The sequence below is a fragment of the Diorhabda sublineata genome, chromosome X (genome assembly GCF_026230105.1).
Source record: "Diorhabda sublineata isolate icDioSubl1.1 chromosome X, icDioSubl1.1, whole genome shotgun sequence".
Taxonomy (NCBI): Eukaryota; Metazoa; Arthropoda; class Insecta; order Coleoptera; family Chrysomelidae; genus Diorhabda; species Diorhabda sublineata.
Window position 1 is genome coordinate 32,663,052 of NC_079485.1, and position 23,636 is coordinate 32,686,687.

The 23,636-nt window shown below is 29.3% G+C and overlaps 1 protein-coding gene and 1 long non-coding RNA gene across 3 annotated transcripts in view; one reads left to right on the forward strand and one right to left on the reverse strand.

Moving 5' to 3' along the window:
* Positions 1–2,702: 2,702 nt before the first annotated feature.
* LOC130451305 (uncharacterized) lies at positions 2,703–5,083 on the reverse strand. The gene is made up of 3 exons (XM_056790247.1): positions 4,988–5,083; positions 3,561–3,792; positions 2,703–2,909 (listed from the first exon to the last, which is right to left on the reverse strand). The coding sequence occupies exons 1-3, from the start codon at positions 5,062–5,064 to the stop codon at positions 2,703–2,705; spliced, it is 516 nt and encodes a 171-aa protein (XP_056646225.1). The 5' UTR covers positions 5,065–5,083.
* An 11,187-nt stretch (positions 5,084–16,270) lies between these two features.
* LOC130451658 (uncharacterized) overlaps positions 16,271–23,636 on the forward strand; it is a 32,889-nt gene continuing 25,523 nt past the window's right edge. The window contains exon 1 of one of the 2 annotated variants that reach the window (XR_008910768.1): positions 16,271–16,427. This is a non-coding gene — a long non-coding RNA (uncharacterized LOC130451658). The remainder of the gene's footprint in view (positions 16,428–23,636) is intronic. The other variant, XR_008910769.1, reaches the window with a different exon arrangement.

Below are 23,636 nucleotides of genomic sequence, written 5' to 3' on the forward strand. Positions count from 1 at the left end.
CTCTCTGCTGTTAAAAAACTAAAAATCTTAAAATTTTTGGTTGTAAATAACTAATAAAATCAGGTATTGAAACAAAAAAACAAAAAAAGGAATTTTCTGTATAATTGGAATTCGAAAGCGGACGGAATTTTATTTTAAAATATAAGTAGTTTTAGTGAGAATGATTTTGTAGAATTTTGAAGAGATTTTCATTTGAAAATCGCAAATTTAGTGAAAAAGTAATTTTCCGTAAGAAATTATCTTGTTATATTTTGTTTAACTTGAAAACCATGAAGGCGAATTCGACAAATTTGATTAGGTGGGTGATTTTTTACTTTTTTGCTTGCAACTCAGATATTTTTTGTGAAGTACTTTTTGAAAATTTGATTTGATTGATAAAATTTTCATTTATAACTAACACACTCAAGTCGAATAAATTATAACATCTTGGGTTATATAACTTTGAATTTATAATACCGGATATCATCTAAAAATTGTGGACTTGATATTATACGAGAAGGAAAATTTTAATGGCTGACAGATTTAAGAAGTAATAAAAGTTTTTTCTGAATATATAGTAACATAATTTTCAGTTATTATTCATACAGGGACAATCTATATATATATATATATATATATATATATATATATATATATATATATATATATAGGTAATTATAATGTTTAATTGAATTGTTTGACGTGAATAAATAAAGGGGTCACAATTTATGTATCGAGGCAGACATTTGCATATTTTTTTCAATTCTACGCGAAATTTTAACCCGTTAACGAAACGAAAGGTAAATGTAGTGCTCGTTCGATAATGCGGTTTACCAAAAGGTAGGTGATTCTTGGATAAATGACAAAAAAATGATTTTCCATTCTTTATAACAAATATTTCCAACTACATATTTTGACATTTCCAATATTGTAAATCAAGTAAATTTTTCTCCATCAATTGTTCCAAAATTTATGCCGAGAAATTGATATTTTCTACAAAAATTTAATGTAACACAATTTCAATATGATATTGCCTAAAATTCTGAAAGAATACATCAATTGCCGACATCGTTGGATTGATAACTCAGATATTGTTTAAATGTTTAATTTTTTACGAAATTTTTGAAATAAAGTTTCGAAAGTTAAGTATATAATTCACCATGCAGAATATGACTCAGATTCAGTTGTAGAGCTTAACTCACAACTTCTATTGTATTTTGTTTTTTTCTCACTTTTGTTTCATTGCCACATCCTAACAAAAATCACCAAGTTGACACAGACTTATATAATCGTTGTTTTTACATCCTCGTTACTTCTTCTAGTCTGTTTCATGCATAGTATCATTAATACTATCAATCTATTTTAAAACCCTTTTATAAAACTCTCAATCAATATAAAATTTACAGGATTTTATCTTTTTACAAAATATAGTCAAGCACGTTATGCACCGCCTTTCAATTCAATATAAGTGAAAAATTAGAAGACAAAAATATTTTAAGAATGGAATGGAATTTGATTTATGCTCCTCCATAATTCATCTTTCATATAAAAACGATTTTATAATTGTGATCGTACTGAACACACTGTTTACACTATCTATACACCAACACTCACAATTACACTCTCCGACGCGCATTCCTATAATCATGTTGTCTTCTTCAGAGACAGGTAAACTGTTAGATTGGAAATTTAGAATACCTGTAATCATTTGATAACAGATTAAAATAAAACTCATTGAGTCATAATAAAACATATTTAATATAAATCCGAAGACATATGTGTTCAAATTTGTTCCAAGAGTGGCTTACATGTTCTTTGGACCCATATACAAAGCCATTTTTGATAAACATCGGAAAATTTTTGAAAACTTTCTCCATTTACTTCATGTTTTCTGTATCAAAATAATAGTGGCTTATATCAAAATAATAGAGCGTTTCCATAATAAAGTATTGGCAACACACATGATAAAATATGAAATAAAATTTTTGTTGAAATTATTGTTTCAAAAATGTTAAAAAGTAATATCATAAGGTGACAGAACAAAGTAATATTCGATATCAGTTCACCTACCTTAGATACTTAACAATATATAAGTTTGAAAATTTAATTTATTTATTCAATTAAATTTCCAAACTTATATATCGTTGAGTATCAATGGTCACAAATATACTAAAAATACATTAACCGCATTACATAAAATGAAAAGTATGATTTTGATTTCAAAAATACCAAAATTAACTCAAGATAAAAATCATCGAAAATTAACATCTCAAGATTATATATATATATATATATATATATATATATATATATATATATATATATATATATATATATATTTAATGTCTTCTTTCTTTGACCTTTTAATATGTTTTTATGTTTCTAAATGTTCTTGATTTTAAGTCTCTTCTTTTTCACAATTAATTTTTTCAATAACTTCTAAAAGATAGATAAAATTTTACCTTTCGATTTCTCTTTAAGTCTTTCTCAAAATATTAAAATATTTTCGAAAAGTCAAAATGTCAAATTTATCTTTCTCTTAAAAACTATAAAAAAAACTATTTTTAAAATAGAAGAGACCTAAAATCAAGAACATTTAGAAGCAATAATATATCAAAAGGTCTGAGAAATAAGAAATTGAAGAAATTTATATGTATGTATATATTTTAGATGTTGTGAATTGTATATTAGTCTATAGGTATAATCCACTCTCAGAATAAACACTATGTATATTTTTTTGAAGATATCGCATCAAATATCCTTTGAATGGTTGATGATGTCAAACCTGACCAAAGATTAGTTGATTGTGCAGCATTGTTCGATCTTCCGAAAAAATCATCGTAATAGTCATAGTCTGTGGTAATTATGTTGAACTTTGCATAGTAGGCAGCAGCAAGTGACGAATAAATTAGTAAAAGCGCCGTAAATAACTGAAATGAAATAAAAATGTATCAATTGTTCCAGTTTCTATGGTATAATGATCTTAAATTATTTTTTCATTGTGTATTTGTTACTGAATCAAGCACTATGTTTTTGTTTACTAAAATGGAGTAGATCAAACCAGTATTGACTCTATACGGAGAGTTTTACAAGAGAACATATTGTTAACAAACTTATGTTATATTTTATTTGCTGCAATGTTTATAATTTTCGCAGTGTAATCTGTAATTGGCGTATTTTTTTCTATAGTGACAATTGTTGGTATGAGATAAAACATGAAATACTCCCATTATTGAGAATAGGAAACATAAGAGTACTTTACTTTTATCATTTTGAATTAACGATATACATGCACACAACGCGTATCGTTATATTATACGAATGAAAACATTTAATTTTGAATTGAAAAAGTTACTGAAGCGATAAAAATCGTGCTTTATAGGTAACTTCAAGATTCACATACTTTTTAGAAATTTACTCATTATAACGTTCGTCTTCCGGTACATTAGAATTTAAAAATCTATATTGGAAGTAGATTAGAAAAAGTAAATGGTGTACACAAGTTTGGATAGGTATCTATCCATCTATCTCTCTCTTACTACTTCTCTTATCAGTTTTCTACTGTTACAAAGATAGCTTACCTGAAAAGCTGCCCAAAATTTGAAAGATCCTTCAGTAATAATAAATTCATAGTAACTAGACCAACTGTCCACAGCTTGCTTAGTTTCTTCTTTCATTGTTGGAGGGTGATCAACAATGATTTCGTGATCATGATGATTATCATGCACAAAATCTTGAACAACATCCATCATTGCTCTACCTTGCCCTGCATTGGCTGCTGCTTCATCATAGTCTTCCAAACCTTGATCATAGCTATTGAAATTTAATCAATAATTTAATATGATGTCATTATCAAGTGGAAGAGTTCATAGAAAGAATATATATATATATATATATATATATATATATATATTATATTATATATATATATATATATATATATATATATATATATATATATATATATATATATATATTGTATATATTATAAAGATAATCATTGGCTCAGTAATACATTTCAATGATAATTTCAATAAAAATATTTATGATGAGTAAAATTACTATGAATAAGAGAATAAATAGAATTAAATAAAAAATATGTAGCAAAGACATGAATGAGACAATAGGTTGCACTATAACAGAAGAATCATGAAAAATCGAAAACAAAGAAATAAAATTGTGAGGCAATAAGACTTTTTGACTCACACATACTACTTGATTATTATGAAAAATATTTTTCTTCACTTTGCTTTGTCTATAACTCTTCTGTTAATAAAATTATCTGATTTAAATTGTTGTATTAGTGGTTGATGGAGTGAGTATCTGAATACAGTGACTAAAATTAAATAAACTAGTTTTCAAAAAAATATCACTAACCATTGATATCGTCTCATAGAATATATTTAAAACTAAAACTTTTACATGTACGTTTTCATTCTAGAGCAAATTAAATTGCATAATTAATTCACAATTTGTATCATTATTATGCTGCATCTTCACTGTCGGATATAACTTAGTAAAGCTACTGAGATTTTTTGCTACCTCCTTTGCTGAAAACTGTGGTAATCAGAAGCTATCATTTTTTTAGTATTCCGCTTATATATTGAAATGGGAATGATTTTATTTTGGAAATATTTCAATATTGTTTCGATAATTGATGTCCGGTGGTAACGAAAATTATTATAATTAGTTTTCCTCTTATAGTATAGAATGGGCAATAAATCATTTTCAGACATTTCAATATACTCTAAAATATGCCACTTCTGAATGCTCCATCGAATACTAATTTTGAGTGTTTACTGATGTTATATCATCATATTGCAAATTAATATGAAAAAATACATTATTCATAATATGATGATTCTCCAGGTTTTCAATTGTACTACTTTAATTCTGGATTCATGTATTCTAAGCCATGGAATTGGATATAAATCTATATTTTCCGATTTTTTAAATTATTACAAATCAAAAATATTGGAATATATTTTTTTAATCAATTGAAACTCACCGTGATTTTGTTGTAACTTCTGGGGGCTGCTCTGTGGTCGCTATGGGATAGTTTTGAAAGATTCTAGCAGGATGCATTACGTAACAATTCACGCGTGAACAAACAAATATTATTAAAAAACAAATAGGAGAATTGCTCATTTTTAATAGAATATCGCTAACGTAAGACAAAACCAAATTTTGTTGATTGTTGAATTTCAACCTTTGTAAGTCTTGATTCACAAAAATCTTGAAAGACACTATGTGATAATGTTTCAAATGAAAAATGATTAAATTGAAGTGTGGATAACGGCTTTATGAAGTTGTAATACCATCTACAAACAATTTATTGTTGAATTCTGTTATGTATATTTACTTTTCTAAATATGTAGAGTATATCAATATTCGTTAATCGTTATAAGTATTTGAATCAACGTTTCTCACTCTTCTGTAAAATATGAAAACAGAGTTATTGATATAGTAAGGACGACTTTGACCTACTATATATATATATATATATATATATATATATATATATATATATATATATATATATATATATATGTAACGAATTCTTTCCTGAATTATGAACTACTTAAGTATTCATCGACTGGCGATGAATTCGGAAGCTCTTAAAATATATTAAAGTCCACTAGTTTCAATGCCGCATCCCCATACATATATATATATATATATATATATATATATATATATATATATATATATATATATATATTATTCAGGAACTCATTTTTTAAGAATCAATTTTATTGAGTTAGGGGTGTCGATCTCAATTTTGGGTCTTCTTTTTAAAAAGATATTGTGGAGTGTAACAGTAACGTCGTTGAGTTTTTCTGGAGAGGACTTTTCTGCCGATTTTCAGATTATGTAAGCCAGGATATATTTTATATGAGTTCATCCAAGTTTTTGGAGTTTTGTTACAGTCTATATTTTGTTGTTGTTCACATTGATAGCATTGAATACTAGCAGTTCTATTTTAGGTACGTCTAGTTTATTTGGTAAGTTTGGACAACAGTGGTAATCAATCGTTACGGGATGTGGTAGGTGGGAATGTTCGTCGTTTTTCTGGTTCTAGCCTCTATTTTGATAATGCCAACGAAAGCAGAACATCCTGAATATAACTGCAAAATAAAATTTTCATTCACAGTTAATGTTTTGGTTTTTGTGTTCGGAAACCTTATAGTAATGTGTACCGGTTCACCGATCGACCCTAACCAAACATTTTCATCGAGTTTCTGCACATTATAACCTTTTCCGTTAACTATCACACTCTTATAATTTGTAGGAAATGCCTTATAATGTTTTAGAAACGAGATTTCCACATCACGTTGTTGTCTATAGGATAGGCGTAAATTTCGCGACACATCTTTTGATGAGTTGATAATTGTTTGCATCTTTGTAAATCATGTATTGGAATATAGGACAAACAATCATCGTTTGATAGATTATGGTAAAATCCAATTCTATGATCATAAATTAGTATTGGATTCAAGTGAAAAAAAGTATATATTTGTGGTGCGCTCGACATTTCACTAAATTTTTCACCGATAGATTTCGAGATTTGTTGCAATAAGTAAAAGTGATTCGAAAGGACATTATCATGGAGTAATTTGAACCAAAGTTATGTTGAATATAAGATTTTATTGTATACTTTCAAAAGTTTGTTTAAAATCTAATGAATTTTTATGTACCAATAAGGTCCAATCGTCGTTTCAAACCATTACATTGGTTTAGTCGTAGTAGTAGATCCCAACTGTAATGTTTATTGGTTTAATTTTATATTGACATGTTGTTGTTCCGAAAAAATTTAAAAATAAATCAATTTCCAACATAGGGCTTAATAAGTTCAAAATTGATCTTGGATTTATAATTCGTGTATTTATAGGATTTCAAGAAGACCACTAAATTTTTTTTCTAATTTAATTTTAATTTGTGTTTCTTGTACATGAACTTTGTCATCTACTTTATACTTGAGGGGTGATCGTTGGGGTGATCTGTTAAATTTATTTGAATCATCTCATTGAATTCGGAGTGGTGTACGAAAGTGTTCAAGGAAAACAGATTTTGCACTTTTATCCTCAAAAGGGTATGTTCTTATCATAAGAAGACAACTTTTTTGAGGTACTTATAAAATATCAATATTAATGCATTCTAAAGGTATTTTCGGAGTTTCGGTTACAACGAGGGGTTTTTGCAGTAGATTTTTTATTCTTGACAAGCGCGGTATGACTTTATAATTTTCTGTCTCTAATAGCCCAGTCCAATTATATCTCTATCGTATTTACCTAACAATTTCATAAATTCCGTAGTGAAGGTGACTTTCGCCTTAATCTAAAGTAGTTTATATTTGATGTATTCCTTGTTCATTAAAACATTTTGACGAATTTGTGTGAATTTCACATCAATTTCTAATAGAGGTAGATTAGAGTTAACTTTAACTACATATTTTTCTTCTTCTTCACTTCGGTTACTAAAAATTGTTGGTTCACATAGTATAAGAATAATAATTTTTAGTTTTGATGGTTCCACTCCAAATACGTGGATTGTTGAGTAAGAAAACTTGGGGATTCCTTCAAATATATCTTATATTATTGTTTTATGAAATTCTTGAGATTATTTTCTTTAAAAATAGTTGGAATGTTTTTATTTTGCTTGTCTAGTATATGGTTATTACAATATTCTATTTTAGAATAATCGTTTAATGATTTTGTTTTGTATAATTCGACAAAAGATGAGAATTGTTTGAAATTTCCCAGTTTTGGAAGAAAGGAATGGAAATCTTTTACGTGGTTGATTTTTATCCGAAAAAGTGCATCAGCATTTTCATCATATTTACCAGATTTGAATTGGATTCGATTATCATGTTCTTCTAAGAATACTCATAAGCTAATAGGCAAACCTTTTCCTATCGGGCCTTGCAAAAAACCGCGTCAACTGCAAATGCGTTAGCATCTGTAGTCAGAAGGTTCCTCGAAGTTTGGATATATTTAAATCGAAGTAGTAGTTGAATCATTTTTCAATTTTTGATAAGCCTTTTGACAATCGTAGTCAAAGTAGAACAGTACATCTTTTTGTAGAAGTGTTGTCGTCGATTTAGAAATTTTTGCAAAGTTCGATATAAACTTTCAGTAGTAGCCATCGAGTCCCAAAAAGGATTTAATTGTTTCTTGGTTCTTGAGTCAAGAGAATAGAACAGTACATCTTTTTGTAGAAGTGTTGTCGTCGATTTAGAAATTTTTGCAAAGTTCGATATAAACTTTCAGTAGTAGCCATCGAGTCCCAAAAAGGATTTAATTGTTTCTTGGTTCTTGAGTCAAGAGAATTTTTTTCAACATTCAATTTTAGCTGGAAATTGTTTAACTCCATTTTTTATGATTAGATGTTCAAAGTAGACGACTTCTTTCTTCAAAAATTCGCATTTGACATTTGCCCCCGAAGGGGCATTTTTTAAATCATACAGAATTTTAAGGAATTCGAAATGCCCGTTTTTGACTATGCAAGCGGTCTCTGGTACATCTTCAGTCGTTATTCCAATCTGATGAAACCCGGATATAATATCTAGTGGACATTTCCCAAACCGATCCAATAGATATCCAATATTTGGCATATACGACGACACGACATTTTTGTTTGCAGAATATGTCGAATTTGTTAGGCACTACCCACACAGGCAACGGCCATGGAAAATTACTGGGTTGTAAAATATTTTGTGAAAGCATTTTGTTGGTCTGATTTTTCACTTTTTGTTAATGGATTTCAGTGAACCGATATATATGTTTCATTCCATTCGTATAAATTAATGCGTCTCCTCCTAAATAAAATATATCAGATAAATCAGTATAAATTGGAAGATTAAGTCTCGCTCCGCATCGTTGAGATGGTCCAGTCTTAGTTGCTGTTTAATTTTTCATACTCTATCTACACACATTTTTTCGGTGTTTAATTGATTATCATTTACAGTATTTATTTCATATGATCCTAAAATTAGTTTTTGAAATGTTACAGTTCTGAGAATACACTTTACATTTAGGACTGAAACCAAAAATTCTCCTCTCATTTATTTTAACCAAAAAGTTTTGCTCTTTTTTTCCCTTGAGCTATCAATAATATCAATAATTTTTTGATTTGTTATAGTGTGCATATTCACATTTTCAGCAGATCGACTTCCATAAAGTTTTTTGAATTAACTGGTAAAGTATTTTTTATAGGAATATCTGTTCGCAACAATCCGATTCTAGATAGTTCAAACTCATGGTTTAAATCTGTGAAGTGAGATTGGAACCGACAAATTTGAATTTTGTTTTATCGGCGAGTCAAAATTTGGCTCACTATTGGCAGTATCATAGTTTTCCTCAGGAGCATTGGGATTCATTTCTTGTTAGTCAAGTGCATTTTAACAGAATTCATCTGGATTCTCATGAAAATTTTGGCTATTATCAGTATAATGGTCATAACTGTTATGAGAGTTGACTAATTTTTTGATTTAGACCAGTTAATAAGGTCTCTAGGGTTAGTGATTCCACAAGGTTTAGGAACCACCACATTCCACATTTCCTTGTTCTAAATGTGTTTAGGAATCCTACTGACTGCGCAACTGTTATGTTTATGAAATAACAAAATAATAATAGTAACTGACCATTTTACATAAAATTGGACAGTCTATATTCTACATTGGAGAAACGTCAGCATTCATTCAATGGATTTTGCAACTTAGCGATGTTCCCACGAAAGTACGGGAGTCGTTATCATTGTGTAACTGCAAACTTACACATCAGCTTTTTTTATTTATATAACATTTATATTATGTATAAGCTATCTTGATTAGATCTCTGTTAATCAAAATTTCGTTCAAAAGCATATAATATTGACGTATCATCAATTGCTAGATCATGAATATCAAAATACTTATGAAATAAGAATAAAAATCTTTTTTAACGATAAAAATTTCTTTTTCCACAGTTTATATATCTCAAAAAATATGTAGCAGCCATCTATCAAATTAATTGTAGTTGCAATAAATTTTATAAAATAAAACTATAAATTTCATGTTTATTATTTAGGTTATCATTGATAGCTTTTTTCCCACGTATGTGAACTATTTCTACAAATTCTCTTTTTCGAGTATTTGATTCCGTTCCACGAATTTTTCAATCTCCAAAATTGATTGTATGATCGTTAATACAGTTTTACTTTTTTTATCACATTGACGACTTTTTAGTCACTTCCATAAACATTGAGATGTCTCCCCTATGCAGACAACACCATAGTGAAATATTTGGATAATGTATGCTTCCTGAGTTATACTGATACTTATACTAATATAATATTCATTGATATAAACAGTTGTGAGGAAGGTCCTTAGGCATATGGTAAGGAAAAATGTTTTATGCATTGATGTTTTGTTTCTTAATTGATTATAGGATCTATCCATCCGTTTCTTGAATACATTGTTTATAATTTATTTTGGATAATTATTCTCTTCCAATGCATTTTTTGCTTTTTGAATAGCTAAGAAATTCAATGCCTTTCAAAAGAAAAAACGAAATTTAAAAATCCACAATTCTTAAAGAAATCAATTTTCAAAAGATGAATACATAAGTATTCGTAGGTCATTTGTTACGATGGCTTCTTGGAAGACACAATTCAACAGATCTGTTTATATCTAGGCACTTGTTTTCCAGTTCTCTTCTGTAATTTCCTCCTTGTTTACGTTTTTTTTATCAAGAATCTCATTGATCTCTGCGATGTTCAGCATTTTTATACTTCTATCAACATTCTTGTCAGTTTGACAATCTATACTAGAGCCTATTACTTTCTTGGTTTGTGTAGACTCATCCACTGAGGTAATTTCTCTACTTCCTATTGTACATTTGTGTTGCTCTTCCCTCAATTTTCTAAGTGTATCCTGCACTTCAAATGCTCGCAGTTTTCCAGCCTATCGTTGCAGCTTTTTGTATTTGAACTTTTATCTGCCGTTCTTATGAGAGTCTTTGTTTCTTCATTTGTTTCATCTATAGCTGTCAAAATTTTGCATGATACATATTGATTATCCATTATTCGTTGTTCTTTTTCGAAAAATGATTGTTTTTCCACTCGCTTCCGTTTAATGTTTTTTGTTATTACTATTGCTATTGGACTTACATCAAGCACTTAGGTAACTAACTCAAAAGCCTTCTCCCTCTTCAGTCTTTTCTTAAGGTTAGTATTCTGAACACACTACACACACTACAACTACACTAACACTCACAATTACAATATCAACAACCTTTCTTATAAAAACTAACATTCGTCATATCTTTTGAAAAACATTCTATATACTACATCTGACGTGTAGCGTTCAGACCTCACAGTCTAATCTGCTCTAATTCACTAAAATTAGGAGATGAAACAATAACCAATAAACTAACATAGTTTATGAAATTCCTTGTGTTGAAAAATACTTTGGTTAGTCTAAGAGATCACTCACCAGTATTACAAAAGTGACAGGGATTTATACCTTGACTCACTGGCCGATGCTATGAGGGTGTTTGGAATTATACTGATACCATATTTATTGAAATAATTCGATCGTTGTTGAGAAAGCCCTTGTACATACGATAAGAAAAAATATTTTATGTTTTGATGCTCCGTTTCAGTATTGTTTCTTAATTAATGATAGTATATGTTAATCGTTTTTCTGAACATAATACATTATTCAAATATTCTACTAAGCTAAAAACCAAAAACAAAAAAAGTAATTATCAGTGTCAAATCATATGTTGATGAAGACTAAAAGTAGATGAAAGGTGAAATTTTTATCTGTATGTATGTATCCATAATCAGTTGAGAATGCAGATTTTAAATTTTGTTGTTTCTTTCAAAAATCATTGAATTCATCAAATTCAAAAATCAATATTCAAATTAAGGCTTGATAGAAATATTCATATATCTATCTACACAAAAATTCATCAATTTTTATAGAATCATAGAGACAAAGAAGATTTTAACAAGAGAGAAAATTTGTAGACGTACATGATTTTCATATAGAGATTTGACCATACAATATAGAATTATTATTATTAATCTTATATTATCAAGTATATATATATATATATATATATATATATATATATATATATATATATATATACTGTTATTGCCAACTCTGAAAAACATGGATAAAAAGTTACGAGATGGAGTTATTTTTGTGAGTGTTGAAGGATGGTTCAAAAAAATAGTTAGTTTTGTAGCGAATATATTCGTTTCATTTCCATACACTATTTTTCATTCACTACATCGAATTTCCTTTGTTATCACTAATTGCTTTTCTCAGTTCCTTTTTTTTATATTGAAAACACGTCATCTGCATTTTCCTTATGTGCTTTTTAAGAGTATATTCACTATCTGCACAGCAATTTCAACAATTTTCCCCAATGGGAAAAACGCTACCATCAGAACGTTAAAGTTATATGTCAAAGGGTATGGTAGTAGTCAATGTTTAGAGATAGTTCGATGTTCAATAGAAGAAAGTGTTTCATTATCACAATTTATCGATAACTTATGTTAAAAATATATAAAATCGTTTCAAATTGTAGACTATAAAATAAAATGTGTGGAATGTTTTTCCAGTATTACTGCTAAACGATGTCTTTCATTACTTTATTTCACCCAGTTCATAGTATTTAGAGTCAGTGATCAAGTTAATGTTACGACTATAGTTACAGCTGTTTGGATTTTTTCTATATATTTTATTATTTTTTTCTTATTATATATACACTATAAAACTATTTGAATTTTTGAGGTCAAGTGTTATTTTTGTGGTTAGATGGTATCAATGATGATTCCAATTGTTCTCACTGACCTTCTATTCCAATTCGAAACGATTCAGTTTCCCATCAAGCTTAGCTTTGCTGTTAATATAAACAAAGCACAAGGGCAAACATTACAGACTGCGGGAGTGCATTTAGAAAAGTCATGCTCCTCACATGATCAACTATATGTAACCCAAAATTCACACATATTTACATTCGACGGAAAAACTTATAATATAGTCTACAATATCCTTGATCAATATTCTGCATTCATATCTTTCTAAATTGTAAAAAATCAATGTTATTGATTTTGGTTATAGAGAAAAATATTTTAACATATGTCGTTGTATCTCAATAAAGTGTATTTTAAGTTTATGAAATTTCATTGTGCTAAGTAATTTTTAAAAATTGATAATCCTAGTGAAGCAATAAAATAAATTTATTATATTGATTCATTTCTATTGTAATGATTTCTGATACTTATTTAATGGATTCAATGCGAGCGAAGCCGCGGGTAAAGGCTAGTCTTTCATAAAGAAAACGGGAAAAGGGAAGCACTCAATCAAAATTAAAGCAAATTAGCGTCCTCAAATCATACAATCTGTAGAATAGTTTAAACTTTCAACTGCAATGATAACAGTTTTAAAATACAGCGTCTCTCTCAACTCGTATATAACTTGCTAATCGCTTTTTCTTTCTTCTGAGTATAACCGTATTTGAAAATGGAATTCCCAACACTTGATCAACTATGCAAATATTTGGAATCACACGAATTATGAAAATGGGAATCAACCAAGAAAAACCACCAATCGAACTTAAAATAATCAAATTGACTTTTTTTTCAGGCATTAACACTTTAAATACAAATTAAATAAGAACTGTATGAATTAAAATCTTTATTGGAGACTTTTTCTTACATAACATAATGTGAGTACAGTTTATCAGCCTTATCAATAGCTGATGTAATATTTTGATGAACATTATCAATAGCTTCAATATGTTCAATAGTGAAATCTCTAGCACTCCTTGAATTTGCACTTATCCATTCATTTTTCAGTGTAACCTTATGTCTTGCTATAGATTTTATTATAAGAGCAGTAACGTAAAACATGAAATAAATACTGAAATATAATGGGATATACCAAAGTTTACGTCCTAAGTAATAATAGCTGTAGTTTGAGCTACTAACTCTTTTTTTCTCTGGAGCTGGTGTAGTTATTTCATGAGGAACTTCTTCATAAATATGATTTTCATAGTTGTGATCGTCATATAAATATTTTGGAAAATCGTGATTCCCTGTAGTAGGAATATCCATATTATAAACTTTTCCATCATGATCCGCTGTACTTATTATATTCTCATCATGACCTGAAGGAATTTGTTCTTTGAGATTATCTGGAGGATAGTAGAGATCATTTATACTTTTGGGAGGATCATTTGGAAGTCCATTATTTGGAGCTAGATAAGTATTTGTAATTTCCTGCGGCCTGTGCTCACCATAATGAGGAACACTATGAATGACGGAAGGAGACTTAACATCATGGTGAAAGTGGCTAGAGATCATTCTCACTTCATTTGAAATCATCATTGGCTCTTTAGATTTTATCTGGTAATTGTTGGGACTATTCTCAGATATTGGTCCACTAGCATAAAAATCTTCAATTGAGTGGAGGGAGTCAGTCTCAGTTTTAGTTGGTGATTTTTTAGGAGAAAAAATATCTTCATTTACATCGGCTATATTATGATTGATATTGGAAGGTGGATTATATGAGGTGAAAGGCGAGTCGTACAAATTAGAAGGAGGAGGTATCGGCGATGAAGGTGAGGGTACATTAAAATCTGGTGCTGGGAAAGTAGTCAGTGAAATTTGAGGTGTAGGAACTTTTACAGAAGCCGCAGCAGGAAGAGAGGTTTGTGAACCGGATGTTGATGAGACGGCTGAGGTAGAAACTGGAGGTAAGTACGTTGCGGGAGTATCTTTTGCTCGATTGCTATATCCAAAATATGGTCGTACTTGAAAGCGATCTTGAATAACTTCACCAATACCAGGTACTATTTCCACATCAACATTATTTGCTTCATTCAATGATTTTTCATATACTGGATATTGATAAGATATTTGGTTGCCAACACTTTCGGGATTAGAGCTCGATCTGGAAATGAAAAGTTTCTAAATTTTCTTTAGCAATTTCAATAGTGTAAACATTTTTACCTTCCTGTCCAATTAGTTGAATAACTTCTTCCTATTTGTTTGCTTGTATTATTGCTCATAGTACCCCATTTAGCAACATTCGCATACTTGGAAATAAGAACTGCAGTAGGATTTTTTGGCACTCTCATACACTTAGCAATCATAAACATAAATACGATTAGAAAAAAACGCATTGTTTGCATTGACATCTATAAACGATCTTACACAGAACGTGTACGAAATGTAATGATCGAAATATTAACATGCATTTCGTCCTTATTTCACCAAGACTGGGTAGTGCTAATTGATACATATTGATGGTACTGTTATATTATCATCAAAATTCTGTAAACTGACCTATATATTCCATATTATCACCTAACGTTTGTTTCTACGTATTTATCCACTATCTAGGAAGAGTCTTCAATTAGTACTTTCTATTTAGATTTGGGCAAATATTAGAACGAATATTACATGGTCGTTGATCTTAAAAAAATTTTCTTTGAATAAATCTTTAGTCAGTAGTAAAAAATAATTAATTATTTTTATATTATAACATATTGTTAGAAGAATAAGTGATACCGGTACATAGCCTTAAAGTAAACTTTGGAATGAAATTACTGAGATTTATAGAATTATAAATAAGTAAGTTAAGAAGTATTTTCACCTACCATTGATTGGTTCTTGTATCAATTATGACTTAATGTTGTAAAAACATTATCGTACAAGCAAATGCAACAAAAAATGTTTAGAGCATGGAACTGTTTTATTTGAGTAAACTTCCATTTCTTGCGGAATGCGCTTGTGGATGGTGTCATAATGGTTGTTCACTTCACTCACATCCATTTTTGATTGATAGTAGATCCCAGCGCTATATTTTGAAGAAGGTGGCTCAGGATTTGGACTATAAGCTTATAAGCCCATTTATGAGAAAAATTTAGTAGAAATTACGTTTTCTGTTTTTAAAATCGATTTTTTCAAAACACTAATTTATTTGAATAAAAGTTTTTTCTTTATATCTCATCTACAATTTATCCGAAAATCGAGACTTGTACTGAAAAATAATTTTGTGAATAGTAACAGTGAGTGGAAATGAACTATTAACCAAATAAAACATTGACAAAACCGTGTGATAAGTGTTTATTATTGCAATCACAGGCCAATAACAAACAGAAAAAACGTTTCAAGAGTTATGGAGAGAAAATTCTAGAAGGTCATTTTATTAAAACGTAATAGTATCAAATCTTGTAAACACATTGTCAGCAATAATTTTATTATATAAACGGAAGATTGTAAACACCTTGGTAATGTTTTATAGTTAGTTCGCAAAGAAAATATAATTGGCGTAGTCAGTAGGTTAGTGCGGTCGCGAGTTTTACGCTAAGTGCGATAAAAGTTCGGACTAAGTACTTCAGTACCTCAGCACTAAATCCACGAGCTCAACGAGACTTCAAATAATTGTAAGTACCAAGTTTCCTCATTTTTATTCCTTTTTATTATCTATCCTTATCGATTCTGAGTAAGGAAGAGATAATTTATTAATTTTTTTTAAAATCATACGACGGTAACAGAAATATTTTAAACAAATTTATCAATAGATATGAAAAATTAATAGAGACGTACTCGATTTACACGATCAAGATATCAATAATCATGTATTGGAATGTATCCAAGAAAAAATTAATTGACAAAGCTGAGATGATGGTAGAAAATAGGATTGAACTTAATACCTGGTTCAAACTAAAAGAAGCTTTGATACAATGCTTTCTAAACAGACGTGATTTAGACTGTATATTACAAGAACTAACAAGAACACCACCATATAAAAATGAGAGTCTGATAGCCCCTGGAAATAGACTTCAATTGCTGAAAAATCAAATAATCCAAAGAATCAGTAATAATTTAAATTTAGGCGAAATTGATAAAAAATGTCAAATAAACCACTGTGAAAAAACAGCTTTGAACACCTTTATAGCAGGATGTTCAGGCACCATACGTAATAACATGTATTTGAAAAAGCCTGTAACGTTAGAAGATGCTATGGCTTATGTTGACGAGTTCGAAAATTTTGAAAAACTCTGTGGCCAATTTTATGAGCCCAGAGTTAAATATAATAATAAATAATAAAACAATGATAATAATAATAACAATGTTCAAATGAATCGAATAAGTAATAATAGAATCTAACCAATATAGTAATTACAATTCTTCTTACCGACAATACTATGATAATAATTACAACAGAAATCAATCTAATAACTATAATAAACAATCAAAGATATAAAATCGCCAAAAATATAAAGCCAATCCATGAAATTTACAATTCACAAGATCATGTATCAATAGGACTGTTTACAATAATTGTGATCTTTTGTATATTTTTAATAATATTATGGTTAATTCGTAAATATAAAAGAAAATTTATAAGAAAACAGAAGTTCCCAAACATCGAAGAAAATAATAAAGAAGAAATCCAATTAGAAGAAAGAAGAAAAGAAGATATGAAAAGTACCTCCGTCATTTTTCATTCTTAGGGATGGAGGAGTTATGTAGAAAAGAGATTCGCTTAAGAGATTAATTATAATCATTCACCAATTGTAATTTTATATCGAATAAAATTTTCAAAAAACATATTTTTGGCAACGAAAATATAATTCAAGTGATAAGCTAATAGCAATTAACAAAACCATAACAAAATAAATAAAACGTTGCCGGCTTGTGCTTAAATTCTAGAAACATAAACTGGAAACCATAGGTTAACTCAAAGAAGGAAGGAACTTTCAAGGGAAATGTAAGTGCAAGGGGAATATCCTCGCTGCTTTCTTTACTGCTAGAAATTAACACTCTTCTCTTCACAGATTTTCCTTTTGCTAAAGCTTTTCTTTTAATTTTTTAAATTAAAATAATGCTTGTATATGAAAACAGAAGATGAAGATGGAAAATTGACAAATGGTAAGAGGAAAATCAGTAATAGATCGCCCAGAGAGGAATCGCTAGAGCAGCAGCTGAAAAAGGTAACATGCCCAACTTGGAAACGAACTTGGAATGTGAAAAATGGTTCAAAAATCAAAGCAATCACTAAACTAAAGAGAATAATAAACAAAGGAACTAGAGAAGACAAAAATAATATTTAGAAAATATCTACTTGGAACATTAAAATATCGAAAGTGTATATTTTTAGCATAATAGTAACAAAGAAAAAAGAGACCAGAAAAAATAAAACTTGACAACGGAAACATAATACTTTATAGTGGTGTACGCCCAATAAAAAGATCAGATGCAGGTGTAGGTTGTTTAATATATAAAGACCGGGTTCAAAGTATTCACAAATGGTAGCCGCAATCAGAAAGGATAATGATAGTGATGATAGCAGAGCGATACGCTTATACAGTAACAGAAAATATGAGAATCAAATAATTGAAAAGCATTTCAGAAGACTTGAGAGAAACGTGGAGTGTTTTCAACGTGTCAATAAGCGAAGCAATAAGACATGTAAGTAGAATATGTAAAACAACTAACAAAAAATTGACACTATGGTAGACGAACCAAATAAAGGGAAAAATAAGGAGCAAAAAAGGCACATGGAAGCGATATCTTTCCGTAGAACAGAGAAAAAAAGTGAAATAGGGGGTAGCTAAAGCAAAGGAAGAAAGTTGCTTAGACTTCAGTAACAAACTGAAAAGAGACAGCAAAGGAAACCAGAAACTGTTTCACAAAACAATAAATCCGTAATAAAGTGCAAGAAACAAGATAAAATGTACATAAAAAACTAAAATGGTAGAATTTTAACAGAAGAAACAAAAATAATGGAGAAGTCATACTTCAAGCAACTACTAAAAGGAACAGAAGATAATAATGAACTATATAAAGAAAATTATAGAATAAAAAAAGAGGACCACGACGTTAACAAAGAGAATATAACAAAGGAATGAAGAAGCTATAGAAGCGATTAAATGGCTAAAAAAAGGAAAACACAGCAGGATGCGACAAAATAACATTAGGAATGTTGAAAGCTATGGAAGAGAGTGGATTAGACCTATTTACAATTATATTTAACATAGCTCGACACAGATACCAAAAGACTGGGAGATAGCATTGTTATTACCCATTCAGGAGATAACAAACAATGTAACAACTACAGAGGAATAACATTACTGTGTACTTCGATGAAAAATTACGAAAAAATCCTAGATAATAAACTAATACCAAACGTAGAAAATACATTAAATTATGGACTAAGTGAATTCCGCAAAGGTACAACATACTGAAGAAATTTGACATTACAATATATGTAGAATAGACTGCAGTGATAGGCACTCAAACAACATTGAAATAGAGGGACATAGAATTAAAACGGTGACCACACATGTGTGGAACCGATTATATCTGTATTTTTATATGAAAAACTGCATATTCTGCACAATCAGAGTCCTCTGAAGTACAATATACTGTTGAGTGTATCACTGTAACAATTATGGAATACATCATAATGACATTGCGTCAAATAAATTTTATCAAATTATTAGATCTATCTTGTCCATCCCTCGGAGAAGTTTTGAAGAGAATTTATAAAATGGGCGACTTTCATTGTGGTGAAGTTTCTTCTTCGGGTTTTCCTTTTTCTTTCCTGATTTTTTGGAACCTATTTCGTAACTTGTACATTATTGTTATTGTGCCTAGAGTAATAACAGCAAAATGTTAACATTTGTTGTCCAAAAGTGTGTAGTATTTTCATAACGTAAGGTTTGTAAAAGTTGTTATGTATTCTTTGAAGTTCATCTAGATGGATTTTTTTGTTTCTCTGGAGAATAATGGGCGGCTATATGAATGTTTGGATGAGAGAGGTTCTTCGGAACTAACTTTTTTTGTATTGAAATAACTTTCTTCAACTGCAGTAAACTCGTATTCTAACTGTAGCTGAATTTGGTAAATATCTAGGATGATTTGATGATGCTAGATGAACAGCGAGTTGATTTTGGCAGTTGTTGGCAATGGAGAGAAGTCTTGTACAGAGAAAAGCATCAATTGAAATTATATTATAACACTTCAATAAGTTTAATAAGTTTCTTTTCAATATAATATATTTGATTTTTATTATGCTGTTCAACTATCGTATCAATAATAGATTCAATTTTTCCTACTATTATGAAGAGTGTCAATACGAGCGAAACTAATTCTATTTTATAAATCAGTCAATTCTATAATTGATTATAATTATGGATTTAATTCAGGGTATTTTGTATTCTTATAAATTAATCAAATTTGAAAACTAAGTTATCTAAAACTGAATTCATTTTTTCTACTATCAATTTTTCTTCTACAGTATATGAAGGAAGAATCCGAATGAAATTATTAATTGAATAAATAGTTAAAGAAATTTATTGATCGAATTTTGGAATAACATTTCTTTTATTATTTTGGAAAGATTATATAGCTTCATCGTATTTTTTAGCTTCTGATTTATCCAGATTTCCATAAATTGCTCTTATAAAATCACAAAATCCATCGATTATCTCTTAACATGTCGTAGTTTTCAATCTGTGATGAATTCTGTTTATTAATGTCATTTTCGAGTTTATCACTTTTAATATACTGAAATTATTCTTACGTTATTTCCAGATTGTTTTTTGTTTTAACAGTTTTTGTAAAAATTCTTGTAAGTCATAATTAATAGGAGGGATCTTTTTTAATTATCTTGTCTTTTCCTAGAATGCATTTTTAATTAATCTGTTATGTAACTTTCTAATTTTTTCACAATGGTGCTTTTTATAATTATTCAATAATGTTTGATTCAATATTTCGATTGTTATTTGTTAAGTTGGACTGGGTTGTGAACTATCTTATGCTTATATTGCTTAGAACAGTAGTTATTAACCTTTTTAGATCTGTTCCACTTATAGCCTAACTAAAGCCACTGAGTTTACCCCTCCCCCAACTTTGAAATCAAACAATACACAAATACGTAGATAGCTTTATTAAACATAAAAACAATTGCACATGAAAAATTTAGACATATTCACTCTAAATTACAGTCATAAGCTAGGTTTGAGCTAGGTAATTTGTAAAACTTAGCAAACATAAAATAAGTTTATAAATTTTAGTGCTTTTTAGGTTGGTTCTGCTTCGCATTTCCAAGTTTGGTGATCAGAGAGAGAGAGAGAGAGAGAGAGAGAAAGAGAGAGAGAAATTCTTTATTGTCAAAAAATTGTACAATTTGTAGACAAAAGCTTGTAAAAACTGAATAACAAACATAAAAATAACTAAATAAAGATAAAACAAATGAAAAAAAATTCAATATACAGAATAAAACCATAATAAGTAACTAATTTATAGGTAATAGTAATAGGTAATAATTAATAAATGAGTCCATAGCAAAAATTGAACCAGTATGCAGCATATCTAGAATTAAATATTATTATTAGAATAGAAATACATTACACGTACTTTTCAGTAAATATACTCTCAAATTATTGCGGAATGCGGGAAAGATGATATCGATATGATTTCAATTGGCAAGTGATTGTGTTTTTTTTTTGCATTGTAATATATTGAGCCCTTAACTAATTCTGAACGTGGAGTATGTAGGTAAAGGTCGTGCTCCGCGTTCTTACGTAGATAGCCGTGCAACGATCTTTCTGAAATTTGAGAAGCGTGATTACGCATTAGGCAAACGGATTCTCAGATTAATAAGGAAGGAAGAGTCAGGAACTTAATTTTTTAGATAAGGCGGCAATATGAAACTCCCATTTCAAGGAATTGTCCACAACAAGCCCTAAAAATTTAACAGATTCAACGACGTCAATGGTGATGTTATTTAATAAAAAATGCTGCAATGTATTTTTATATGATGAAACTTTAGTTTTAGCAACGTTGAGCTAGAGAAGATTAGAATCGCACCATAATTTAAGGGTGATTAGGTCACTAGATATGGTTCTACGAAGTGCCGTGATATCAGGATTGCTCCAAGAGGAACTAGTGTCGTCTGCAAATACATATTCTACTACTGATGTCGTTTATAAAAAGAAGAAGCAAAGTAGGGCCTAGTACTTAGCCACGGGGCACTCCACATTCTATTGGAATGCAAGATGAGATCCTTGTTTCAAGTTGACTTCTTTTGGTATGGTATGATTTAAACCAAGTGAGAGGTGTTCCCCTGAAACTGTAGTACTGCAATTTGTTGATAAAAATATTATGATGAACACAATCGAAAGTCTTAGAAAAATCACAAAAAGTTGTTGTAGTGGAGTGATGGCTGCTTAGGCTGGAGTACACATTATTAAGGAGGGAGAAAATTTGTACATTTGTTACTTAAAAACCCAAATTGATGGGTAGTAAGTATTTTATATTTAAACAGAAATGTCTCTTTTTGACCAATCTTTCTATGATCTTAGATACGTGGCGCATGTTTTTTATCTCCTCTTGTGTGCATAAGTATAATTATAGCCGTCTCTTGAATTGAAACGTTAATTAAAGTGGTGAGGTGATTTAATGGACAATTGGATAGACTCGAAAACATTTTTGATGTAAGTCCATCAGTTCCAGATGAGTATTTATTTTTGATGTCATTGTACTGGGTAGCTTTGCTAAAACTACGGGCTTAAAGAAGAATCTATGTAATTTAGTATCAGTATCAGGTAGATATGAAAGAGTATCATGAGAATTTGATAAATTTATGGCTATATTTACAAAGTAATTATTCAGGTTATCAGGTGAAGTAGAGAGGTGGTGCGATAAAGATCGCATTTTCTTTGCAGATATACGTAAACCTTAAGTGGACCAGGGTATATTTTGCTCAGAGGTAAGGACTTCAGTAAGGTCAGTAATTTGTGACAGAAAATATGCACGTCAGCGTCAGGTGTTCAATGAATACAAACAATATAGAAGTCATAAGGAATAATAAAATTTTTTTATGAAAAAATTAAAATTTATTTTAGAAGCTAATAATTCGATATTCGATTGAGTTACACGAATCAAAGAAGAGTAACTTTTTTTTGTAGAATTTAAAGCTTTTTAATATTTTTTTATTATTTTAGTTGTAAGTTTAGCCCAAAAAAAGTTTACTTTGATTTAGTTAACACAAACAAGTTTAACTAGCGCTCTCTATTAGCAATTTTAAATTAGAGTGCAAATTATGATTCCTCATGCCAAAAAACGTTATAACTGCCAATTTTCAAAGAGAAACTGTGAAAACATAAACAATTATTGCGAAAATCAAAATTTAAATTTAAACTTTGAACACCCCGTAACTGGGAAACTAGCAATATTTGCATAAGGCATGTTGAGCAGAATTATCATATATATCATCATGAATCTACAGTTCAGAGATTGGACATTCTTAATGAATCACCCTGTATATTTGAGATGTAGGGACCAAGGAAAAATAAATTTTTCATATTAGAACAAAGTTCCAAGTTGATTTCATCCTTATTTTTATATGTGATCTAGAAACCAATATAAATAAGCAAATTGTCAGTCAATATCATATTTTGATAAAGACTTAAAGAAAAGTCGAAACGTCAAAATTATCAAAAAAAAACTAATTTTAGAATAAAAGAGACCTATCTAGAACATTGAGATGTATTAATATATCAAAAGGTCTAAGAAATAAGAAATTAATTTCTTATTTCTTAGACCTTTTGATATATATATATATATATATATATATATAT

Coding starts and splice junctions, on each gene's coding strand:
- LOC130451305 (XM_056790247.1), bottom strand. CDS start 5,064: ATGCATCCTGCTAGAATCTTTCAAAACTATCCCATAGCGACCACAGAG. Junction 3,793..4,987: donor GAAGTTACAACAAAATCACG/GTGAGTTTCAAT, acceptor AAATTTCAATAG/CTATGATCAAGGTTTGGAAG. Junction 2,910..3,560: donor AATTTTGGGCAGCTTTTCAG/GTAAGCTATCTT, acceptor ATTTCATTTCAG/TTATTTACGGCGCTTTTACT.